Source organism: Callospermophilus lateralis, chromosome 4, assembly GCF_048772815.1.
Source record: "Callospermophilus lateralis isolate mCalLat2 chromosome 4, mCalLat2.hap1, whole genome shotgun sequence".
In the NCBI taxonomy this organism is placed as follows: Eukaryota; Metazoa; Chordata; class Mammalia; order Rodentia; family Sciuridae; genus Callospermophilus; species Callospermophilus lateralis.
The window spans coordinates 9,518,119-9,538,448 of record NC_135308.1 but is presented as its reverse complement, the minus strand read 5'-3'; the positions used below and the strand labels follow the sequence as shown (position 1 = coordinate 9,538,448).

The following is a 20,330-nucleotide window of genomic DNA, read 5'->3' as shown; positions in this document are numbered from 1 at the left end:
GTCCTTATTAAATTATAATGAACTCTTTGGAGGAGAGAGGATGTGCTTTATTTATTTTATGTTTTCCCTTCCCTAGTCTACTCCAAGGAGACACAGTGAGTGGATGAAGGAATGGGAAAAAAGTGAACAGTGAATACATTCTTCAATTGAGAGATCCAGCCAGGTGCTTGTAATCCCAGTGACTCAGGAGGCTAAGGCAGGAGGATCACAAGTTGGAGGCAGGTCTCAAAATAAAATTGGACCCTGCCTCAAAATAAAAAATAAAAAGAACTGGAGATGTAACTTAGTTGTACAGCCCCCCCAAAAAAATAAAACTAGGAAGAGATCCAAGTGTCTACATCACCTAGTCAGTCTTGATGTGGTGTGTGTAGTATGGGTGTGTGTTTGTCTTGGCAGGTAGGTGAGGAAATATTGCAATTGAGTTGGAGGAAAAATCCCACTGGTTTAGGAATCCAAATGTATCTGAGTTCTAATCCCATTATCCCACACACTTCTGGTGGGAGACCTGGCAGGTGTAGTTTTGACATGCAAGGGCCTTCCTGGTTCTTGTAGACTGTCCTCTTGCAGGCTTTCTGACTTCGCGCCTCTTATTCCTGCAGGGCAGTGGCCAGTGTGAACACTCCCTTCATGCCAGCAAATCCCAAGGTGTCCCCCATGGAGATTATCAAAGCCAACCCAGTGTTTGATTACCAACTCTACTTCCAAGAACCAGTAAGTGTGGGGCATGGAGGTGACTTCTGTCTTTTCCTCCCTGTCCTCCCTCCTTCTCCCTCTTGCTTTATCTCAGTCCCCTTTAATTTTCTGTGGCATTAGTCAGAAGTGATTTTTCAGTCTGGCTTGGGTGCAGCTGGCTGCAGAGCTGGCTGGTTCTTTTCCAGTTGGTGGTGCATCTCTGTGTGTGTTTGGGATGGGGGGAAGGGATGGGGCCAGGGTGGAGGGATGACTCTGCACTGCTTGTCCTGCTTCTCTGAAATTGAGGAGTGGGGTCTGCATGCTCACTGGGAGCTGCCTGCCCTTGCTTTTCTGGCTGGAAAGCTGGAGAAATCTGTCTCTCTTGGTGGAGACAGCTCTTGGCCTGTCACCAAGGACTTAGTATATCTGCTCATGAAGAGCTGAGTTTTGCAATTATGTCACCAAAAGCCAAAAAGTCCTGCAGCAGGTTCCAAGTGTGCTGAGTGTGTTAACCCATGCATCACAAAGACACCTGTCAAAGGTAGCCCCTGGACCATGGATGATACACATGTGGGGTGTCACTGCCACCTTTGATGGGGGGTCACTGAGCATCATGGTCTCCTGCTCAGGAATGGCAGAGATCCTTCCTCAACCCAGACCTTAATGAAAGAGCCACACACCCTGCGCGCTGAGCTGGACTGGAGAATGTCTCCCAACCAGGCACTCTGCTGTCCCGCCTCCTGGTTAGCACATCATGACTTCCATCTGGGAGTGCCTGCTCCCCTCAACCTGGCCTTGAAGCCTGTCCCAGGCTGGAGACTGCTTCCTCCAGGATGTCCCCCTCCTCCAGGAAGAAGTCCCACCTCCACCACCAGCAAATAATCCCTGTGCTCTTGACCCTGCAGAGCTGTGAATGGGAGCTCCTGGAGGCTCCTGGAGCGCAGGGACTCCTCCTGCTTGGGCAGGCTCTATGGCTGGTTCTGGGGTAGAGTAGGGTCTGAACGTAGGTTCCCAGAGAGAAGAATCCTAAAACCACATCTACAAAACAGTCTAGTGACCCGCGGGCCCTTGTCCTTGCACACTCTGAGGGGTCACCTTGTTTTGTTCTATACTCGCTGCCCTTGAGAGCTCCGGATCTGTGCCTTGGGAGCAGGGCAGGAGGGTGGCCATTCATCATGCGGCAGTGCTGCTCTGCCCTTGGAGATTTCTGATGAAGCCCTGTGGGCCCCTTAATTACGCCGATGCCCATTTGTGAGATTCAATTACCGTGGAGATCAATTGCGGCCTTCTGCAGCATGCTGAATGCCAGGGAGAGGGGCAGCTGACCAGGACTGGTTCAAGGTGATCGATGCAGCCCTGGCCAGCCTGTGTCACCCTCGGCCACGACTCTTATTTATTGAGGGCTGTCCCCATCCCAGAGCAGCTGCTCTTCCTGAGCTGGGGGACGCATTTCAGTGCTTGGAGGGACCCACAGGGCATGGGCAAGGCTTTGACCTCACAGGGGCCTGGGTAGCTCCAAAGGGCCAGGAAGGAATCAAAGAGCTCAGAGGCAAATAAACCTGTGCTCATCAAAGTCCACCAGGCCGACGGGGAGAGTGGGGTAGAGGTGAAGGCCAGAAAGAGGAGCAGATAAGAGCGTTTGTTCTCTGGCTGCCGCCCAGCTGATACTGACACTCATTTACAAAAGCCAAGGCTGATGTTTAAGTCCCACAGACCAATGACAAATGTCCTCCTGTCCGACTAGCTGGACAGGGGCTCCTCCTTTTGGCTCCTGAGAGTAGAGCTAAGGGATGGACTTTAGACTGCAACACACGTGGTTTCAAGCCCCAGTGCTGGCCCTGATGAGCTGGGAAGCTGCTCCCCAGAGCCTCGGTTTCCTTACCTGAAAGATGGGGGTTTTGTAAGAATTAAGTGAGATAATGCTTGTTCTTACCATGCTTGATGCCTAGGAAGAATATCAATCCATGATCATTATCATTATTATTTTCTACATTCTTAACAACATTAAGTTCTACAAGATTGGCTGTTTTTGGTCTGGTCTCCTCACCATCTGTGGGTTCCTTATGGACCCACGCTGTCCCTCATTCATGTTTTTATTCCCACTGCCAAAGAAAGGCAATAGCAGGACGAGGTGGCTAGGAAGAAGAGCAGGAAGGAAGAGGCAGAGGGGGAGGCGGGCGCCCAGTGGGCCTGCTCCTGTCGCCTCGAGTCCTGTGTGTGTCTGTGCCTCTAGTGGGATGGTCTTCTCTTCTCATTTACGCAGTGACTTTCACAGGGAAGGGTACGTCCCAGGTGTTGTGTGTGGTGTGTTGGTTTGTGACTGTGTTGAGATCAGCAATACTGGCAGTGCCTCGGCGGCCCAGCCAGAGGAGGCAGTGCACCTGGGGGGGTCCCCTGCTGGGGTGGAGTCTCTGCGGGGCTCAGGGGCACCCCAGCTGTTGTCTGCTGGTGGGATACCACTTCCTCTGTGGTGTGGGTGGGGTCGTTGTGGGTCGTTGCAGGTCAGCCTGGGGTAGGGTAAAATTCAGAGTCCTGTTGGGTAGAGTTGGGAGAGGACCTGGGGATCTGCTTTCTCACCAGCTCCCAGTGAGTGGACACTGCTGCTCCCAGCACTGGCCTCAAGCAGCAAGGCTGCCCCGTCCAGCAGCTCTCTGCCTTCGCTGTATGATTAAGGATTTGACAAGTTAGGGACTCGTTCCCCAGAAAAATGTTCATGCTAAATCCTGTGGCAGTTTCCAAGATGCTGCAGACCTCCTGAAGCCCACATTAAGGATCCCTGACTATTTAGTTAGGAACACTCCTTCTCCATCTTTATCCCCAGGTTAAGGAGTCTCAGCACATCCCCAGCCCTTTCCCCTCTCAACCCGCCCACCTGAGTCTGCTCCTCTCCCAGGGCCCAGCTCCAGGGCTGTCCTTTGCTAAAAGCTAACTGCAGTCTCTGGGGCAGCCAGGTCTACTGTGCCTTCCACGGCAGTCCCGTAAGCTGCCTTATCCTCCACGTTTTACCACCTGCCTCCCCCCTGAAGCACACAGAGCTCGTTCTCATCTCTACATCCCCCAGAGAAACTGGCCCATACTAGAAGCCCCATAAGCATTTGATAGATGAATTAATGAATATGGACTCTCCACACAGAGCACCGGTCAAAATGTCTCTGACATTTAAATCTATGTGTGACAGTCAACTCCTCACCCACATTACCACAGCATCTTTTTTGCAGTAGATATGTGTCTTATGAATGTCAATTTCAAAAGCACAAGAAAAAGGAAAAAGGAGTGGAAGAGAAATTAGCAGACACGCAGCCCCACGCCCTCCCCTCCTGCTCTGCTCCCCATGCCCGCGGCCAAGCAGTCAGGACCCACAGTTTGGCCTGCTGGAACTGGAAGGAATCAAGCAATTACACATAATAACACCTCCACGGGCAGAAGAACCTGGTAATTTGTCATTACAAAGGATGAGCATCCCGGCTCTTGAACAACGGGGCTTTGCTTCTCTGTCCTTTAGAAGACAATCCATTGGCAGCTTCTGGTCTGTAACAACTTTGGTCCAGATCAAAGGCGTTGGATTTGAAGTCACTACAGCAAAACTGAGATGCTTGAACGCCCAGCTTTGGACTCTTCGCTTTTGACCTTCAGCCCCGGTCTCCTCAGAGAGTCTGCGGAGCCTTCTCTCCTCTCAACACCCTTCAGCTGTGGCCGCCTATTGCTGTGCCAGCCCCTTCTCCCTTCCCTTTAGAGGGATCTTTGCAAGTAACACATCCTCATAGCAGGAGTTTGGGGGAACATAAAGGAAGCAGCACCCATGAACCCACCTTGGAGAAGCGGGGGATACTGTTAGCATCTTGTATTTTATTTCAGTCTTTCTAAAAATGTGTTTCAAAATGGATACTAAAGTTTCATATTCTAATGAAACTCGGGCTGCGTGGGTTGGGGCTTGGTGCTTTTTCATTCAGGTGGGGAAGGGGGCTGGTTTCCAGAATGTCAGGGGGTCCTTCACTTTGTCCTCTCGGCTGTCGCAGGGTGTGGCCGAGGCTGAACTTGAACAAAACCTGAGTCGGACTTTCAAAAGCTTCTTCAGAGCCAGTGACGAGGTGAGCGGTCAGGGAGCAGGGTCAGGGCGGGAGGGGGCTGCTCTGAAGAAGGGGCTGCCTGAGAGCCACAGTTTGGCTCTCTTGTCTTTGACTTCTGTGGTCAGGGTGATGGGGGTCCCCACTCTACTGTTCCCTGTTAGTTGAGAAGAGCCACATTCTCACCGTCACACAAGACCAAAAGGTGATCACACCATTATCACTATTACCATCCTAATATGGGTACTGAGTTATCCAAGTCCCAGACTAACCCTAACCCTAGCCCTTTCTTGAATGCCCCCAAAAGTTTAGAGTGCTTCACCTCCACAGTGCGCACCTCCTGCCTAGCATCCGAGGTCTTCCTCACTAGGGTTGTATGCACAGTCAGAGCCTATTAGGCTTTCCCGTGTCTCCAGTTTCTCTTCTGGTCACGTCTTGCACCTCTCATTCATACTGTGTTAAGTTTCTTTTTTCCTGGAGTGCTTCCTTTGGTGGTTTTCTCAATAAGTCTGTTAGCAGACTGTTGGGGCCTGAAAATATCTTTACTTTTGTTTTTGATCTTGAAGAATGGTTTATCTAAGTATACAATTGTCTTTGTTATTGCTTTTGAGAAATCTGTCTCAGGTGTTCACTCCTCTGTATTAACTAATTGTCTTTAGGTAATGAATTATCTAGGACACTACAGTGTCTAATCTACCATTTACCCTTCTTTGAAGTTTAATTTTTAATTTCAATGAATAGCTTTTTTGAATTTATGAAAGTTTTATTTGGTTCTTTTTAAAAGCATTTTGATTTTTTTATGGTTTTGTTCTATTTTTATTATTCAGTTCCTTCCTTTGTGTATTTCTTTTTTTTAATTTCTTTTTTAGGGGGATACTAGGGATTAAACCAAGGGGCCCTTGACCACTGAGCTACATTCTCAGCCCTTTTTTGTATTTTATTTAGAGACAGGGTCTCCCAGAGCCACTGGTATAATAGGTATGCACCACTATACCCCCCCTCTTTCTTTGGCGTCTTTAACCATTTCAAACATACCCATTTCTCTTCCTCTCCCTCTCTCTCCCTCCTTCCCTCTCTCTCCCTCTCCCTCTCTCTTCCTCTCTCTTTCTTATCATCTAATGTTTTTTGGAGAGTCGAGTCTTCTTACTATTTGCTACTGTCTCTTGCTCTGAGGCCTTGTCACGTGTGTGTGTGAGCTTTGTCATCTTAGTTGGGTACTCATCTTTAGCACCACTTAGTCTGTAGCAGTCTCCTCTTTCTGGATTGAGGAAATGACCCTCTTGAGTGTCTGAGCATTTCTTCTGCCAAGCATCCTGTGGCGTTACCAGTACAGCTCGCTTTATTGCCTTTTGCTTTACACCTTGGGGTTTCCAGATTGTGCAGACAGTGCAAATTCAGATGCAAGCACGTGTGAAGGCAAGCCTGTAGCTATGAATTTTAGAGGTGCCCTTAGTAACAAGCTGATGTGGATAAACTCCTTTGAAATGTGTCAGGATGGAAGGATTTTTTCCTAGTCCACCCCCCACTGTGTTTTTTTTTTTATAATTTTTTTTAAGAGAGAGGAGAGAGAGGATTTTAATATCTATTTTTTTTAGTTTTTGGCGGACACAACATCTTTGTATGTGGTGCTGAGGATCGAACCCGGGCCACATGCATGCCAGGCAATTGCGCTACCGCTTGAGCCACATCTCCAGCCCCCCACCGTGTTTTTATTGGTGCATTATAGTTGTTCATGATGGTGGGATTTGTTGTTACACATTCATCCTTGCACACAATATAGCAATATAATTTGGCCAGTATCATTCCTCAGTATTTCCCCTTCCCGCTTCTCCCAATCCATCCTTTAACTGAGGATCCAGCACACCAAGGAGTGCCTGTTTCACTCATGACACTCCTTCCAACTCTTCTTCCCTATTCACTACGGAGGGACAGGGGCATCTCGTTTTCACATCCCTTCCTGCCGTAGGTCTGAGATCTCATCTGTTGCTCCCTTTGGTTGACAACCCCAGGACTTGACATTACCAAGATCTGTGACCAGCCTCAGTCCAGAGTCCTAAAATGTTCCTGTCTCTCCTGGGGGCTCAGCATGTTCCCTCGGAGTGGTCCCTTCTCACCCATCATTTCACTTTCTGTGGCTTTCCGTTATTCTTGGTCACCCATGGTCCAAAAAATATTAAGTGGGAAATTCCAGAGATAAATTGTAAGTTTAAAATCGTGCACCATCCTGAGTAGGGAGATGAAGTCTCATATTGTCCCCAGGGACATGGATCATCTCTGTTTCTCATAAGGTGTCTTGGGAGTGAAAGAGAGAGGACACGGTCATGTGACTTATTACCGTATTGTTGTAATCAGTCTGTTTTATCATTGCTGGTGTTGATCTTTAATAAATCAAGCTTTATCTCAGGTGTGCACATACAAAACAATGCGTGGGCAGTGTTCAGCGTCCTGCACTGAGGCCTTGGGACATGTCGCCCACTCCTTAGGGCTCTGCTGTGGTGCTCCGGTGTTTTGTTGTGACAGGGCTCCCTCGGATGACCTGCTTCAGTGCCTGTTTCACTCAGAACCCTCCTTCCAACTCTTCTTCCCGCAGGGCTTTCTGGCTGTGCACAAAGTCCGAGAAATGGGTAAGAGTCCTGCCTAGCAGAGAGGGTCAGCTGGACACTGCTGTGGCAGAAGCCCCGAGCCTCCCTTCCAATCCTGAACTTGGCTTGCCCAGCTAATGTCCCTGCAGGGTGGTACTTGGTGCTCACTCTGACCCTGACCCTGGTCTGGTCACACCACCTCAGGCTTTCCTCTAGGGAGCTGGGACCAAGATCTTCAGTAGCTGGAGCTCCGAGGACCTTTAGAGCTTGGCTGGGACAGTCCGCCCTCTACTGAGGAGGACGTGAGCCCAGGCTATGGGATCACCTGTCAGGTGCGAGGAGGATGGGACTAGACCCCACCCTCCGTCCTGGCCCCCCAGGTATTCCTTCCCCAGGCTCCTTGCTCCAGCCATTCCTGCTCCCTCCCCTGAGACCGCTCTTGTTCACCCCGGTGGCTGGATGTAAGTGGAGCTCAGGTTGGAGCTCATCCACGCCTACACCCAGCACTGTACCCACAGAACCTTATATTCCCCCCAACACGATGCCCTTGCCATTATGCACTTGTGTTTTATTAGTAGTGAAGATCACTGTCACTTGTCTAAGCACTTACAGTGCGCCCCAGGCACTGGGCTCATTTATCATCCCCCGTGGTGCCAGGATGCTCTCTGTATTACACGTGGAGAAGATGGGTCCCCGAGGGGTGGCCAGGAGGGCCCAGCAGGGTTCACTCCTCTGATTTCCATCCTGCCTCCACCCTCTTCGTCTGCTGGTTCATGGGTTTGTTCCTCAAATGTTCTGCGCACACCCTGGTGAGCAGAGCTGGCTGTCGCAGCAAAGCTGGCTGTTGCAGATATGCAGGCACCACAAGCAGGGCGGGGAGGCAGATCAGCAGTAACAGAGTAGAGGAAACAGGCAGGGTGCACAGAGGGGGTACAGGACCCAGTGGGGCAGGAGCACCAGCCTGTCATGGGCCCATGGCTGGCCACTTACCCTTGACCTACAGCAGGCAAACCTGGAGTGACCTGCCTGTGCCTCTAGGCTTTTGAGCCTGATAATGGCGAGCTGGTCCCACTCTTTGCCAGTGTTGGTAGCCCTGGGGGCTGCTGGGAGACACCACGGGTTACCCTTGGGACATGGGAGCTGCCAGGACACAGTGCACCTCTGACAACCAGATGGGACTCCATGCCGAGAACCCACAGGAGGTCTGTGAGATCAGGAGGTAGCAGCACGGGAGTCCCTGGCCTGGGTTCTTCCTGCCAGGAGGGAAACCAGACCAAGCACCTGTGGATTCAGGACTCTCTGAGGGACAGAGTTAGTCCAGCTGTTCAGGAAAGATTCAGTCCAAGGGCGAGTGGGAGCGGGAGGGCATCAGGGCCCTGAATACAGCCGACGTCTGCCTGAGCAGCGTCATCCTGGAATTGAGTGGTGGGCACATGCTGGGAGCAGGGGTATGCTGAGGTTCTTTCCAGAGTAACAGGGGCAGCTGGCGACATTGAGGCCAGTGTGGGGGATACGTCTGGGCTCCAGAGTGACCGTGAGATCCCAAGCTTGGTGCTAGAGTGGGCATGGGCTCAGTGAGAGCAGGAAGAGCAGCGATGCTCCCTGATGGGATGTGAGAGGCGCCCAGGTACGCAACCTCAGCTGGGAGCCCCAGCCGCAGACCTGGATTCCGGGCCTGCGACTGGAGAGAAAGCAGGTGGCTTCCTGCAGGAGGACTCCTTGTGAATACCCCGGAAGAGCCCAGCCTCAGCAAGATGGTCACGGAGGAGGAAATTCAGTTCTATGTGCAGCAGTTCAAGAAATCTGGCTTCAGGTAAAGAGGACAGTGCCCCACCCAGAGGCGAGCTGGTGGGTGGAGAAGGAGGCTGCCTCAGGGTGGGGACCCAGCTCCCCATCACCGCAGCCCCCGTGAGTGCCTGGGCAGCCTCTGCTTGAATGCCGCAGTGTCAGAGGCTCGCTGCCGTATGTGCCCAGCCTCGTTCTGGGTGGCCCAGCTGCTCTTTCTTTGTGCCTGTGGGTCCCAGCAGATCAGAGGATTTTAATTATTTTTCAGTCACAACTCCTCTGAGAATCAGATGGTAACGCTGGTTCTGTCTTCAGAAAAAATAAATAAATAAATAAATAAATATATATATATATATATATATATATATATATATATATATATAAATCAAAAATAGCATACACAGTGCACCTCTGTCACAGGCCTCTGACACCGTTCCACAACCTCCCACTGTCCCTTTGCCGTGGGTTCCTGGAGCAGGCCAGTGTCTTCTGGGTGGTGAGGGCTGATCCAAGCTCTTGTCCTCAGCAGCCTCCACAACCCTGAACATGTCCCTCCAAGAGCCAGGGTAGTCCCATGGGTCCCAAAGCCCTCTCTGGCTGAGCTCCTGTGGCTGCACCGGGCCTTGCTGGGTAGAGCTGGGCGAGTGTGCCCCACGCCAGGCCTGAGTCCAGGGTCTGTCCTGCCCTGCAGAAAGCTGGGCTCCCCCCAGAATGGCTGGCTGTGTGCAGCGCAGGCTCCTTCCGGGAAATAGCAGTCAGGTGCTCATCTTATGTGACTTTCTGGTCCATTCTCCAGAGGCCCCCTCAACTGGTATCGAAACATGGAAAGGAACTGGCAGTGGGGCTGCAGGGGCTCTGGACGGAAGGTGAGTGCAGTGTCCCTCCCCATCCATCCCTGCCCACCCCTGGTGCCCTCCCAGGAGCTCTGGGGCTTCTGTCGGCCCCACCTGGTGGGAACCTGGTGGGAACCTGGTGGGGTGGACAGACCTGCATCTTGCTCCTTTCTCCTCCACTTAGGAGGCTTCCCTTGCTGATGCACCCCTCAGATGGTGGAGGGTACCCAGGTCTCCTAGTGGTGGCCCAGGCCAGGATAGCAAGTGGGCCAGATGACCACGAGTGATGTGGGTCATGGAGCCCCAACCACAGAGGAGCATTTGGTCCCCTTAGAGAGACAGGTGTAAGCCTCTTGTCATGTTTGCTTTGGTTTTGTCTGAGTCTCAGTTTTCTCATTTGTTGAGTAGATCTCTGGTGGGAAAGGAAGTAAGTTTCCATCCTAAATGTTAAAATCTAGAGGAAAGCTGCACTCTCCCCAGCAGGACAGCACAGGGAGCCTGGGCCCTGTCCTCGGCCCACTGCATGGAGTGGACGTCCTGCCGGGCCAGGCAGCATGCCAGGCCTCGGATACTGTGGTTGATGCCGCAGGGATGGCCTTGACCCCCAGAGTAGGTCCTGAGACTGCTGAATGTGCAGCACAGTGGCTAAAAGCGTGCTGGGAAGCAAGTCAGCCCACCTCTAATTCCTGTGTGATGTGGGAAAAGACACTTAACCACCCATCCACTGTTGCCTCTTCTGCAATGAGGAAATGACAAAAATAAAGCCCCCCACCCCGAGCTGTGCATGGGCAAAATGCATTAATGCATGCAAAGTGTTAAGAACAGTAGGTGGCCGGTCGTAGTCATTCATGTTCATTGTCGTTACCACCATTGTAATCTCTAACTGATTGAAATTACCAAACTGCAGTTGGATAGGCAAGATCTCTGGTGGCCTGGACAGAAGTAAGAACAAAGGTGTTGGGAAGGTGAACCCAGACGGTGCCATGGTTGGGAACTCCTTTCCTCTAGGGTCACCATCCAATCTTCCTCATGCCTCTCCCACATCTTCTCCTGCCCTGCCACAGTTGACAGGGGCATTCTGGAGTTTACAGAACCCCATAGCAATGGCTTGTGGTTAGTTCCAGCCACAGAATCACTTCTGCATTTCCTTTAGTTCCTGGAACATCATGGAGGAGGGGTCAGGTGAGGAGCACATTATTGCATGTAGGTGAAGAAACAGCAAATCCCCAGCACAGCCACGCCCAGTCATCAGGTGTGGGAGAGTGGTGGGTGGGACAGAGCATGGCCACGCCCAGTCATCAGGTGTGGGAGAGTGGTGGGTGGGACAGAGCATGGCCACGCCCAGTCATAAGGTGTGGGAGAGTGGTGGGTGGGACAGAGCATGGCCACGCCCATTCATCAGGTTCGGGAGAGTGGTAGGTGGGACAGAGCATGGCCACACCCAGCTGTCAGGTGTGGGAGAGTAGTGGGTGGGACAGAGCATGGGCAACCCAGCTGTCAGGTGTGGGAGAGTGGTGGGTGGGACAGAACATGAGCACACCCAGCTGTCAGGTGTGGGAGAGTGGTGGGTGGGACAGAGCATGGGCAACCCAGCTGTCAGGTGTGGGAGAGTGGTGGGTGGGACAGAACATGAGCACACCCAGCTGTCAGGTGTGGGAGAGTAGTGGGTGGGACAGAGCATGGGCAACCCAGCTGTCAGGTGTGGGAGAGTGGTGGGTGGGACAGAACATGAGCACACCCAGCTGTCAGGTGTGGGAGAGTGGTGGGTGGGACAGAGCATGGGCACACTCAGTTGTCAGGTGTGGGAGAGTGGTTGGTGGGAAAGAGCATGGCCATGCCCAGCTGTCAGGTGTGGGAGAGTGGTGGGTGGGACAGAACATGAGCACACCCAGCTGTCAGGTGTGGGAGAGTAGTGGGCGGGACAGAGCATGGGCACACTCAGTTGTCAGGTGTGGGAGAGTGGTGGGTGGGACAGAGCATGGCCACACCCAGCTGTCAGGTGTGGGAGAGTGGTGGGTGGGACAGAACATGAGCACACCCAGCTGTCAGGTGTGGGAGAGTGGTGGGTGGGACAGAGCATGGCCACACCCAGCTGTCAGGTGTGGGAGAGTGGTGGGCGGGAGAGAGCATGGCCACACCCAGCTGTCAGGTGTGGGAGAGTGGTGGGTGGGAAAGAGCATGGCCACGCCCAGCTGTCAGGTATGGGAGAGTGGTAGGTAGGACAGCATGGCCACGCCCAGTCATCAGGTGTGGGAGAGTGGTAGGTAGGACAGCATGGCCATGACCAGTTGTCAGGTGTGGGAGAGTGGTGGGTGGGACAGAGCATGGCCACGCCCAGCTACCAGGTGTGGGAGAGTGGTGGGTGGGACAGAGCATGGCCACAAGTCCAGTTGTCAAGCGTGGGAGAGTGGTAGGAGGGACAGAGCATGGCCACACCCAGCTGTCAGGTGTGGGAGAGTGGTAGGTGGGACAGAGCATGGCCACAACCAGCATTTAGGCGTGGAGAGTGTAGGCAGTTCACAGCTTGGGGAGGTTTCCGGGACACAATGTGCCCTTTGTTTGCAGCAGATCAAGGCCAGGTCATTTCTATTGCTCTGATTCACATGGGTGACTGCTATGGCCCCACCTGCCTCTGGAATCCTGGTCGCCCTTTTTAAGCATTTAATTCAGAAAAAATGAATCTTGACCTTCATTCAAGGACATCTTTCCTTCCTAGTGCCATCGAATCAGTTTCACGAACATCAGTCTCAGTGGGCCAGCACATGTTCTGACAGATGTCCCCACACATGTGTTGGTTGCTGCATTCTAAATGCAGCATCCTAAAGATCTCCAGACAATGACCTGTCCTGCAGAGCTCCACAGAAACATAGCCAGGGCTCCAGGGGCAGCAACCAGGGTCTTTCCCAGAGGTTTCAGAGTGGAGATCTGCCCCAGGGCATAAAAGCCTGGCATGATGGGTGGGAGAAGGCGGCCTGCTGGCCACCCCTGTAGCCCATTCTCTTCCCAGATCCTGATCCCAGCCCTGATGGTGACAGCAGAGAAGGACGTTGTGCTGACCCCTCAGATGTCCAAGAACATGGAGGACTGGGTGAGGGAATGGCCCTGCATGGGGTTGGGGTGTCCTGGGAGGGACAGTAGCAGAGGACACATCTGTCCTGACAGACGGAAGGGTCAGCTGAAACCCTGCCCTGATGGGGACCGTCGCTGACATCACTGTCCCTGTTTGGCTGGCCCTTCCTGCCCCTCACTGATGTGGGCTCTTGTTCCGTTCTCGGTCCTTTCCTGGGTAATGCAGGGTTCTGGGGGTGGGAGGCGGGGTGGCCTTTAGGGAGCAGCGAGGAAGGTGCGCCCTCCCAGGGGGCCTCTGCTGCTCTTTGCAGCAGCCTGAAGCCCCACCCACTTGCGTCCTGCCGCTGATCTTTCTGGATGGGTTTTCTTTCAGATCCCTGACCTGAAAAGGGGACACATTAAGGATTGTGGGCACTGGACACAGATGGAGAAGTAAGGAGATGGAGGGCCCCTGAGGGAGGGTGAAGCAAGATTCTCCATTTACCTTCCTGAAAAGCCTTGCAGGTTTCTTTCTGCCCTGCTCTGCCTCGCTGGCCGCTCACCCTACACCGCTCCTCTTTGGCACGGAGGAGTGAGTTCAGAGTGTGAATTACCTTTCATTTCTCTTCCAGGCCCGCTGAGTTGAATCAGATCCTCATTGAGTGGCTGCAGGCTAATGTCAGGAACCCACCAGTGGTTTCAAAGATTTAGCCTGTGGCAGTAGCCGGCAGCGCTCCATCTGCTGGGAAGCCCTGTTTGTATCCAGATGTGGCCTCCTGTGCACCTCTCAAGACCAGTGGCTTTGTTCCAAGGGATTTGCCCTAAAGTAGTCTTTACATGAAGTTAATCAAATATGCTGTGATTTTAAATCCAGGAGGAATCACCCGTAGATTCCATGGGTACAATGCATCATCACTTCATCTCTGAGGATGGTTAGTGCCCTGTGGAGACAGAATGCAGTACCCACCTGGTCACGTTGACTGACCAATTTATAGTTTTGCAGCCAAGTCTGCAGTTCATTTTGAAGTATTTCAGCAGAGATTGGGATCCTTTACTCAATAAATCTAAGATGGCTTTGCTCCCGCTCTCTCTGTGCTCTTGGGAGAGTGGGCCACTGTTGGAAGAATGCTGCTTTCTTCATTATCAGAAGCAGCTGCATTTGAAGGAAGCTTTTCCTCCCCTCTTGGGCTTTGCCATGGTCTCCAGGGTGCTGCATCATCCAGACCAGTTTGGCCATGGGAGCCTTCTGGAAGGATGCAAGTGGTCTGTAGCAGCTGGCCTCAGGCAGCCCTGAGCCCTTTCAGAGCTGGCTGAATGTTTCCATAGCAGGGTTTTCTCAGGTAGTGATGCACACTTTGAGTATTTAAATGTGCTAGTGAGACTAAGGAAGCAAATTTTAGATTTCATTTGATTTTAATTAGTTTAAATGCAAAGAGACCCCTTCAGTCAGCTGTCACTGCAGGGCTCAGTGCAGATGTAGTCCTGTCTTTCCCTCCAGCCTCTCCTTCCTCTTGTCACATCATTAGGCACCAGGTCACACTCATTTGGTCTCCTGCAATCATCTTGTCTGTTTCCCATTTTGGATGCCAAAGCCCTACAGCAGCAGCCTCCTAAAACAGGTCAGATCTTAAACGCTGCAGTTTGGATCCTCCCAGCTGCCTCCAGGATCAAGCCTGGCTCCTGCTCACTCCCACCGGGCCCATCACTCTAATCCCAACTTCCTCCAATGTCGCTGTCCTTGAATCTTGCACACACTGGTTCTCCTTGACACTCCAACTCTGATTGTGCATTCTTTTCTGGAGTCTCCCAGCTGAAGTCCCCTCCACTAAATCTCAGGCTGGGTCCTGGGTCCTTCCTACCCCAGCCAGCATTCACAGATAAACACATACTTTCCTCACTGCACTTTGTGCAGGTAAAGCCATCAGAGGAAGGGATCTCCCCAGGCAAGTTCCATGTTATAATGAGCATAAGTTGACCAGGCAATGTGGAGGGGGGTGAAGGCAGCAGGGGCAGTCAGAATGCTAGCAGCATCACCTGCTCACTACTCCAGCATGCCTAGTCTTACATATGTCCCCTCTGATCCCTCCCAAGGCTCCTTCCCACTTAACAGAGGGGGAAAACAGGTGCAGACAACTTGCTCAGGGTCACTTGGCAGTTTGGGGCAGAGCCTGAACTCGAGCTCTGCTAAGTTCTACCAAAAACTTACCTCCTAAATCTGAAGCCAGAGCAGCTGGGTCCGACATCTGGTCTGCTGGGTACCTTGAGAAAGGGGTCCTGTGCCTCAGTTTCCTCCCCTGTAAATAGGGGACATTGATAGTACCTAGGCCATAGGGAATTGTTGGAACTAAATGCACAGAGTTTCAGGCCAGTGCTTGGCATGGAGTGAGTTCTGGGGGAAGGTTAGTGTGACATTTCCAGTTGATTCCAGAGCCAGACCCACGGGGAATAGCTGTAGGAGCCAGACGACATCATTTTGCTAGTTGACTCTGTCCAAGCTCATCTGGGAGAGACAAATGGGGGAAAGAAGAAGAATCTTAGAACACCCTTCACAAGAAGACACTAAACAGGAAAATCTGTTTGCCCTGTTAGCTCAGGTTTAAAGCTTCTGCCCATTAGCCTCCATAAACCATCAAAAGTTCCTCAAGTTCAGAAATTCTACTCTTCTGGTAAACAAGAGCCCAATGAATCAAGTTCATAACGTTGCCACAAAAATACAGCCGGTGGTGCAAGATGGAAAGCCCAGCGTGAGGCTAGCCTGGAAAAGGTCTCAAGGTTGTGTGAGAAAATACCCTCAGCTGTGTCTCTGGGTCTTCTTTGGGGAGCTTTGGGCCATATGTCAATTGCTGCGGTTTTAGCAGCAAAAGGGATTAACCGGGATACAAAGGGAAGATTTTCAGACCCATTTCATTTATGCTTGCTTGGAGTGTATTCAAAATTAATTACAGAATGCTAGTTTTTATATCATCACTATAAAGGAATATAGTTTTACCTCTGCTAAAAGAAATAGGCTTTTTAATAAGAGTCGTGGCAGTCCCCATATTCTTTTCTGCACCCTTGTACCAGTGGGGTTGTGGCGCTGTGCCCAGGGAGTTATGATCAGTCACACTAGCTGTATCCAAAGTTTCCAAAACAAATAGCCTCAAAAAAGGGATTCTGTTAGACTGGCTGGGAGGAAAGGCTATTTCTTTCAATCTTAGGATATGATGAACTCTTGATTATACAGTATGTCAAAATAAAATACACAAGATACAATACATAAAAATTTGTTGGTGAAATTAAAGTTGTGAACACCAGGAAATTTCTAGTTTTGAAGGCACATGTCAGAAGAGTTTTAAATTAATTATATAAATTTCCATTTTTCAGAAACCAGAAAAAGGAAAAAGTAAACCAGAAAGAAAGGAATATGAGAACAAAAATCAACAAAACAGAAAACAAATATATGATAGAACAAAATCAGGACAGTCACATTTGAGGCCTTTTAAGTTAATAAAAACAATAAACTCCAAAATTTAATAATTTAATAAACTACTGAACCCCAAATTTTAAAAAAAAATCACAAATGATCAGTACTGAGAGTGAAAAGGAGGACATCTCTGCAGATGCCACAGGTTGCAAAAGAATGACCGAGGAGGGGACGGCATTTTGAACAACTTTCACTGATTCATGTGGAAAGGACAACTCCCAAGAATGTACAGGTTCCTTCAGAAACACAATTTTCTCAAACTAAGGGGAAAGAGGTTATCTTAGTATTTTAAAGAAATCAGATCCATAAGTAAAAAGCCCTGTCACAAAGAAAACTCCAGGTCTTCATAGCTCCATTTACAAAAACATGAAAGAAACAGACACATAATAAGAAAGAGATAAGGTGCCTGGCATGGTGGCACATGACGGTAATCCAGTGGTTTGGGAGGCTGAGGCAGGAGGATTACAACTTCAAAGCCAGCCTCAGCAATTTAGCCCTAAGAAACTTAGTGAGAACCTGTCTCAAAATTAAAAATGAAAAAGGGCTAGGCATGTGACTCAGTGGTAAATTGCCCCTGGGTTAAATCCCCAGTAAAAAAAAAAAAAAAAAAAAAGAAAGAATGAAAGAGAGAGATAAGGCAACTCCATTAGAAAATGGACCAAAGTTTCAAGCAGCAATTGCCAAAGAAGCTATATAAATTGTCATTGACTTATAAAATTATGTTCAAGTTTATTAACCACAAGAAAATGCAAATTAAACTCCAAATGCAGAAAACTCTACAGGCCTATAAAAATACATGAAATAAGAGGAGAAAAAAGTGTAGGCATCAATGTGGAGGAACTGGAATGTTCAGACACTTCTGGTGGGAGCATATATTAGTATTACGGAAATGTCTACTAAGACATATCCTATGATCCATTCTAGAAATAAGCCCAAGAGAAATTTCTACATAAAAGGCATATGCAAGAATTTTTATAGTGAAATATTGTTTTTAATAGTTGAAAGTATAAACAAACCAAATGTTCACCAACAGCAAAATGGAAAGACAAATGTTGCTATGGATGGGCCTTACAACCATCCCATTAAAGGAACCCAAATGTAAAGAGCAACTACAATAGTTTTTGAGGTAATGTTGTCAGAGGGCAACTGAGGACTTTGGTGATCTCTATTTTGATCCAGGTAATAATTACACTGACTTGTTCACTTGAGTATTAATCAAGCTGTCCACGTATGATTGAACTGTACATAAACATGTAATATATTATTATATAACATTATTATTAAGAATTGAAAGTTCACTTAAGAAGTCGATATGTCTCTTCTTCTTAGCTGTTTCACCCACTCTGCCTCTTAGAAGTGAATCTGCTGCTGTCTTGGCGTGGTGGCTGCAGGACTGTAATCCCAGTGGCTCAGGAGGCGGAGGCCTGAGGATTATTGAGTTCAAAGCCAGCCTCAGTCATTTAGCGAGGCCCTGAGCAATTTAGAGAGACTGTCTCGGAACAAAAAAAGGGCTGGGGGCTGTGGCTCAGTGTTTAAGCATCCCCGGGTTTAATCCCCAGTAATCAAAAAAAAAAAAAAAAAAAAAAATAGAAGGGAAACAGTGGCCTCTCTCCCTCTGGCCCTCAATCCCGCCTATTTCTTCCTTTTCCTTAGCTTCAAATAGGAGTCAAATCCAGTGGGCTCCTCCTTTGAGAGAGACTCGCTGGCCAAGGCCACCCAGGTTCAACAGCAGGGCCGCTGGGCTCCGCGCACGTGGCTCAGTCCCCTGCCTGCTCGCAGGGTGCGAGGCCGGACCGTACCTCGCGCTCCCAACTGCCCTGTGGCTGGCCAACGGCCACATTGGGACTGGGATCCGGATCGCTAGCCATGTTGCGCGTCCTCCTCCTTCTCGGCGGGCTGGGTGGACTCAGCGGGTACAGCCCCCGCCACAGAGAACACAGTGAGTCCCAGACCTTTCCTGACCTTCGGGTGCGCGTGCTCCCCTCGCCCTTCGCCTCCCGGGGTGCACTAGACATGCGTGAATCCTGCGGGATGCCCGCTCCGGGCCTTGCAGCTGTCCACCACCCAAAAGCTCACAGGGGAGCGGGGCGCTCTCCCACGCCCACAGGGACCTCTAGGAAGGCTGGAGGATGGGGTTTCAGGTCCTGCTGCGCTCTAGTAATGATGACCGTGGAGACCCTATAAGGGCTCAAAGGGTATAAATTGTATTTGTTCTGAGAGCTTGGCTTTTGCCCCAGAATTACCAGACCCTGCCCACTGGGCCATATTCCTAAAGCAATATACCTAATTGTCTTTTAAAAAACTCTCGTAATTCTAGAAAGAAGTGATATATTGGAAAGATAGTAAAACCGAGAGGTGGCATACAGAATGCAGAGGATGCATTTAGATGTGAGAGAATGAAGGAAGCCGAGCAGCGCGGGGCAATCCTCTAATAAGACATTTTGCACCTTGCAGATTATGAAAGACTACACGTGCAAGTTACGGTTCCAGTGAAAATACGGTCAATTAAAACCGGAGGATTTGAATCACATGTAATGAATTATTAACATTGTTCACGATTTGAAATGATGCGAATATGTTGTTCCCAAGATGTTAATTGGCCATTTTTCAATCATGCACATTTACTGAATTTTATATTTATACTCAATTTTTTTTGAGTGGAAAAGTCTTTTTCTAAAAATGAACCAAGATTATTGTTTCCTAGAAATAATGGTGCAGTGATGTGGGGTGTTAAAGTCTGGAGCCCCACCCCCCAAATGTTTCCCCCTAGGTATCTCTGAGTACCAGCTGACCTGATCTGCTGGTCTCTTCTCACCCACCCACCAGCCTATATTTGGAGGAAAGAAAATGGGGATGGGGGATAACGATCATTTTATTTAATGATATATGTTATATGGATGATTTTCCCCTTTTGATTGCAAATATGTTAATGGTTAAGATTTTTTAAACTGCTTTCATTCATCTTAGTTTAGGATTATATTATTCTTGTTTCTCCTTTGAAATAAAAGGCTTTTTAACATGCCCAATCTTATCTGAATTAAAAACTCCTTTTTTTAAAGTAAGTTCTAGAATCATTTCTGGAGAAGTCAAATATGTTTTGTGAAACCTCACTTTTCCTTTTGGTTGGGAAGTGGATGTTCTCATGATTTAGGTATTCCCTTAGCAAGTTATCATTCAACAATTTAATCTAGAGTTAAGTGTATAACTCTTTATTTTTAAATGAATGCATATCTGTTTATGAAATTTTAAAATCACTTAAGTAGAGAAAAGTAGTGAAGCTCTTATAGAATTTTAGGAGTGTATATTAATGCAAAAATATTATGGGCATGTTATTCATTTTAGAAAATAAACAAGGAGTCTGTTTACAGGGGAATATCTCCAAGCAGGAATCACTGGATTGTTTTAAGAGGATGATTTAGAACAAGTGAAGTAGAAGAAAAATAAAAATATTTCTCTTCAACAGTCAAAATTCAAGACAAAAATGGTCTGTTAATATCAGCATTCTCATGGCATAGAGTATAGTAAGGAAATAATAGTATTTTTGAATCAATGAGGCTATCACATACTGACTGATGCAATAATTACAACAAACATAGCATGAAACAATGTATGTTTAAAATTATCATAATAAAGAATATAGGAGCATAAAGGGAGAATATACGCTTGACACTAGCAGATAAAATATATAGCTTGTAGGATAAAATTCAAGTAAAGGTAAAATTTTTGCAAAATAAACCACTATTTAAACAAACATCCGTAACTAATATAGTTATGAAAATAGGCATGAGAATGATAAACGTGAAATTTAAGAGGCTGGTTATCTGGTGTGTGAAAAAAGAAAATATAATCTACTAAGTAGGCTTATCCTTATTTTCAAAGACTT

At 49.1% G+C, this 20,330-nt stretch overlaps 2 protein-coding genes across 2 annotated transcripts in view; both read left to right on the top strand.

Moving 5' to 3' along the window:
* Positions 1 to 14,063, top strand: part of Ephx2 (epoxide hydrolase 2) — a 43,503-nt gene extending 29,440 nt beyond the window's left edge. Inside the window, exons 12-19 of the mRNA XM_076853541.1 lie at positions 600 to 711; positions 4,689 to 4,760; positions 7,327 to 7,360; positions 9,029 to 9,131; positions 9,900 to 9,969; positions 12,944 to 13,024; positions 13,379 to 13,437; positions 13,617 to 14,063. Of these exons, the coding sequence (XP_076709656.1) occupies positions 600 to 711; positions 4,689 to 4,760; positions 7,327 to 7,360; positions 9,029 to 9,131; positions 9,900 to 9,969; positions 12,944 to 13,024; positions 13,379 to 13,437; positions 13,617 to 13,695 (610 nt within the window). The 3' untranslated portion in view covers positions 13,696 to 14,063. The remainder of the gene's footprint in view (positions 1 to 599; positions 712 to 4,688; positions 4,761 to 7,326; positions 7,361 to 9,028; positions 9,132 to 9,899; positions 9,970 to 12,943; positions 13,025 to 13,378; positions 13,438 to 13,616) is intronic.
* Positions 14,064 to 14,160: 97 nt separating this feature from the next.
* Adam2 (ADAM metallopeptidase domain 2) overlaps positions 14,161 to 20,330 on the top strand; it is a 59,845-nt gene continuing 53,675 nt past the window's right edge. The window contains exons 1-2 of the mRNA XM_076853540.1: positions 14,161 to 18,386; positions 18,902 to 18,978. Coding sequence (XP_076709655.1) covers positions 18,314 to 18,386; positions 18,902 to 18,978 — 150 coding nt within the window. The 5' untranslated portion in view covers positions 14,161 to 18,313. The remainder of the gene's footprint in view (positions 18,387 to 18,901; positions 18,979 to 20,330) is intronic.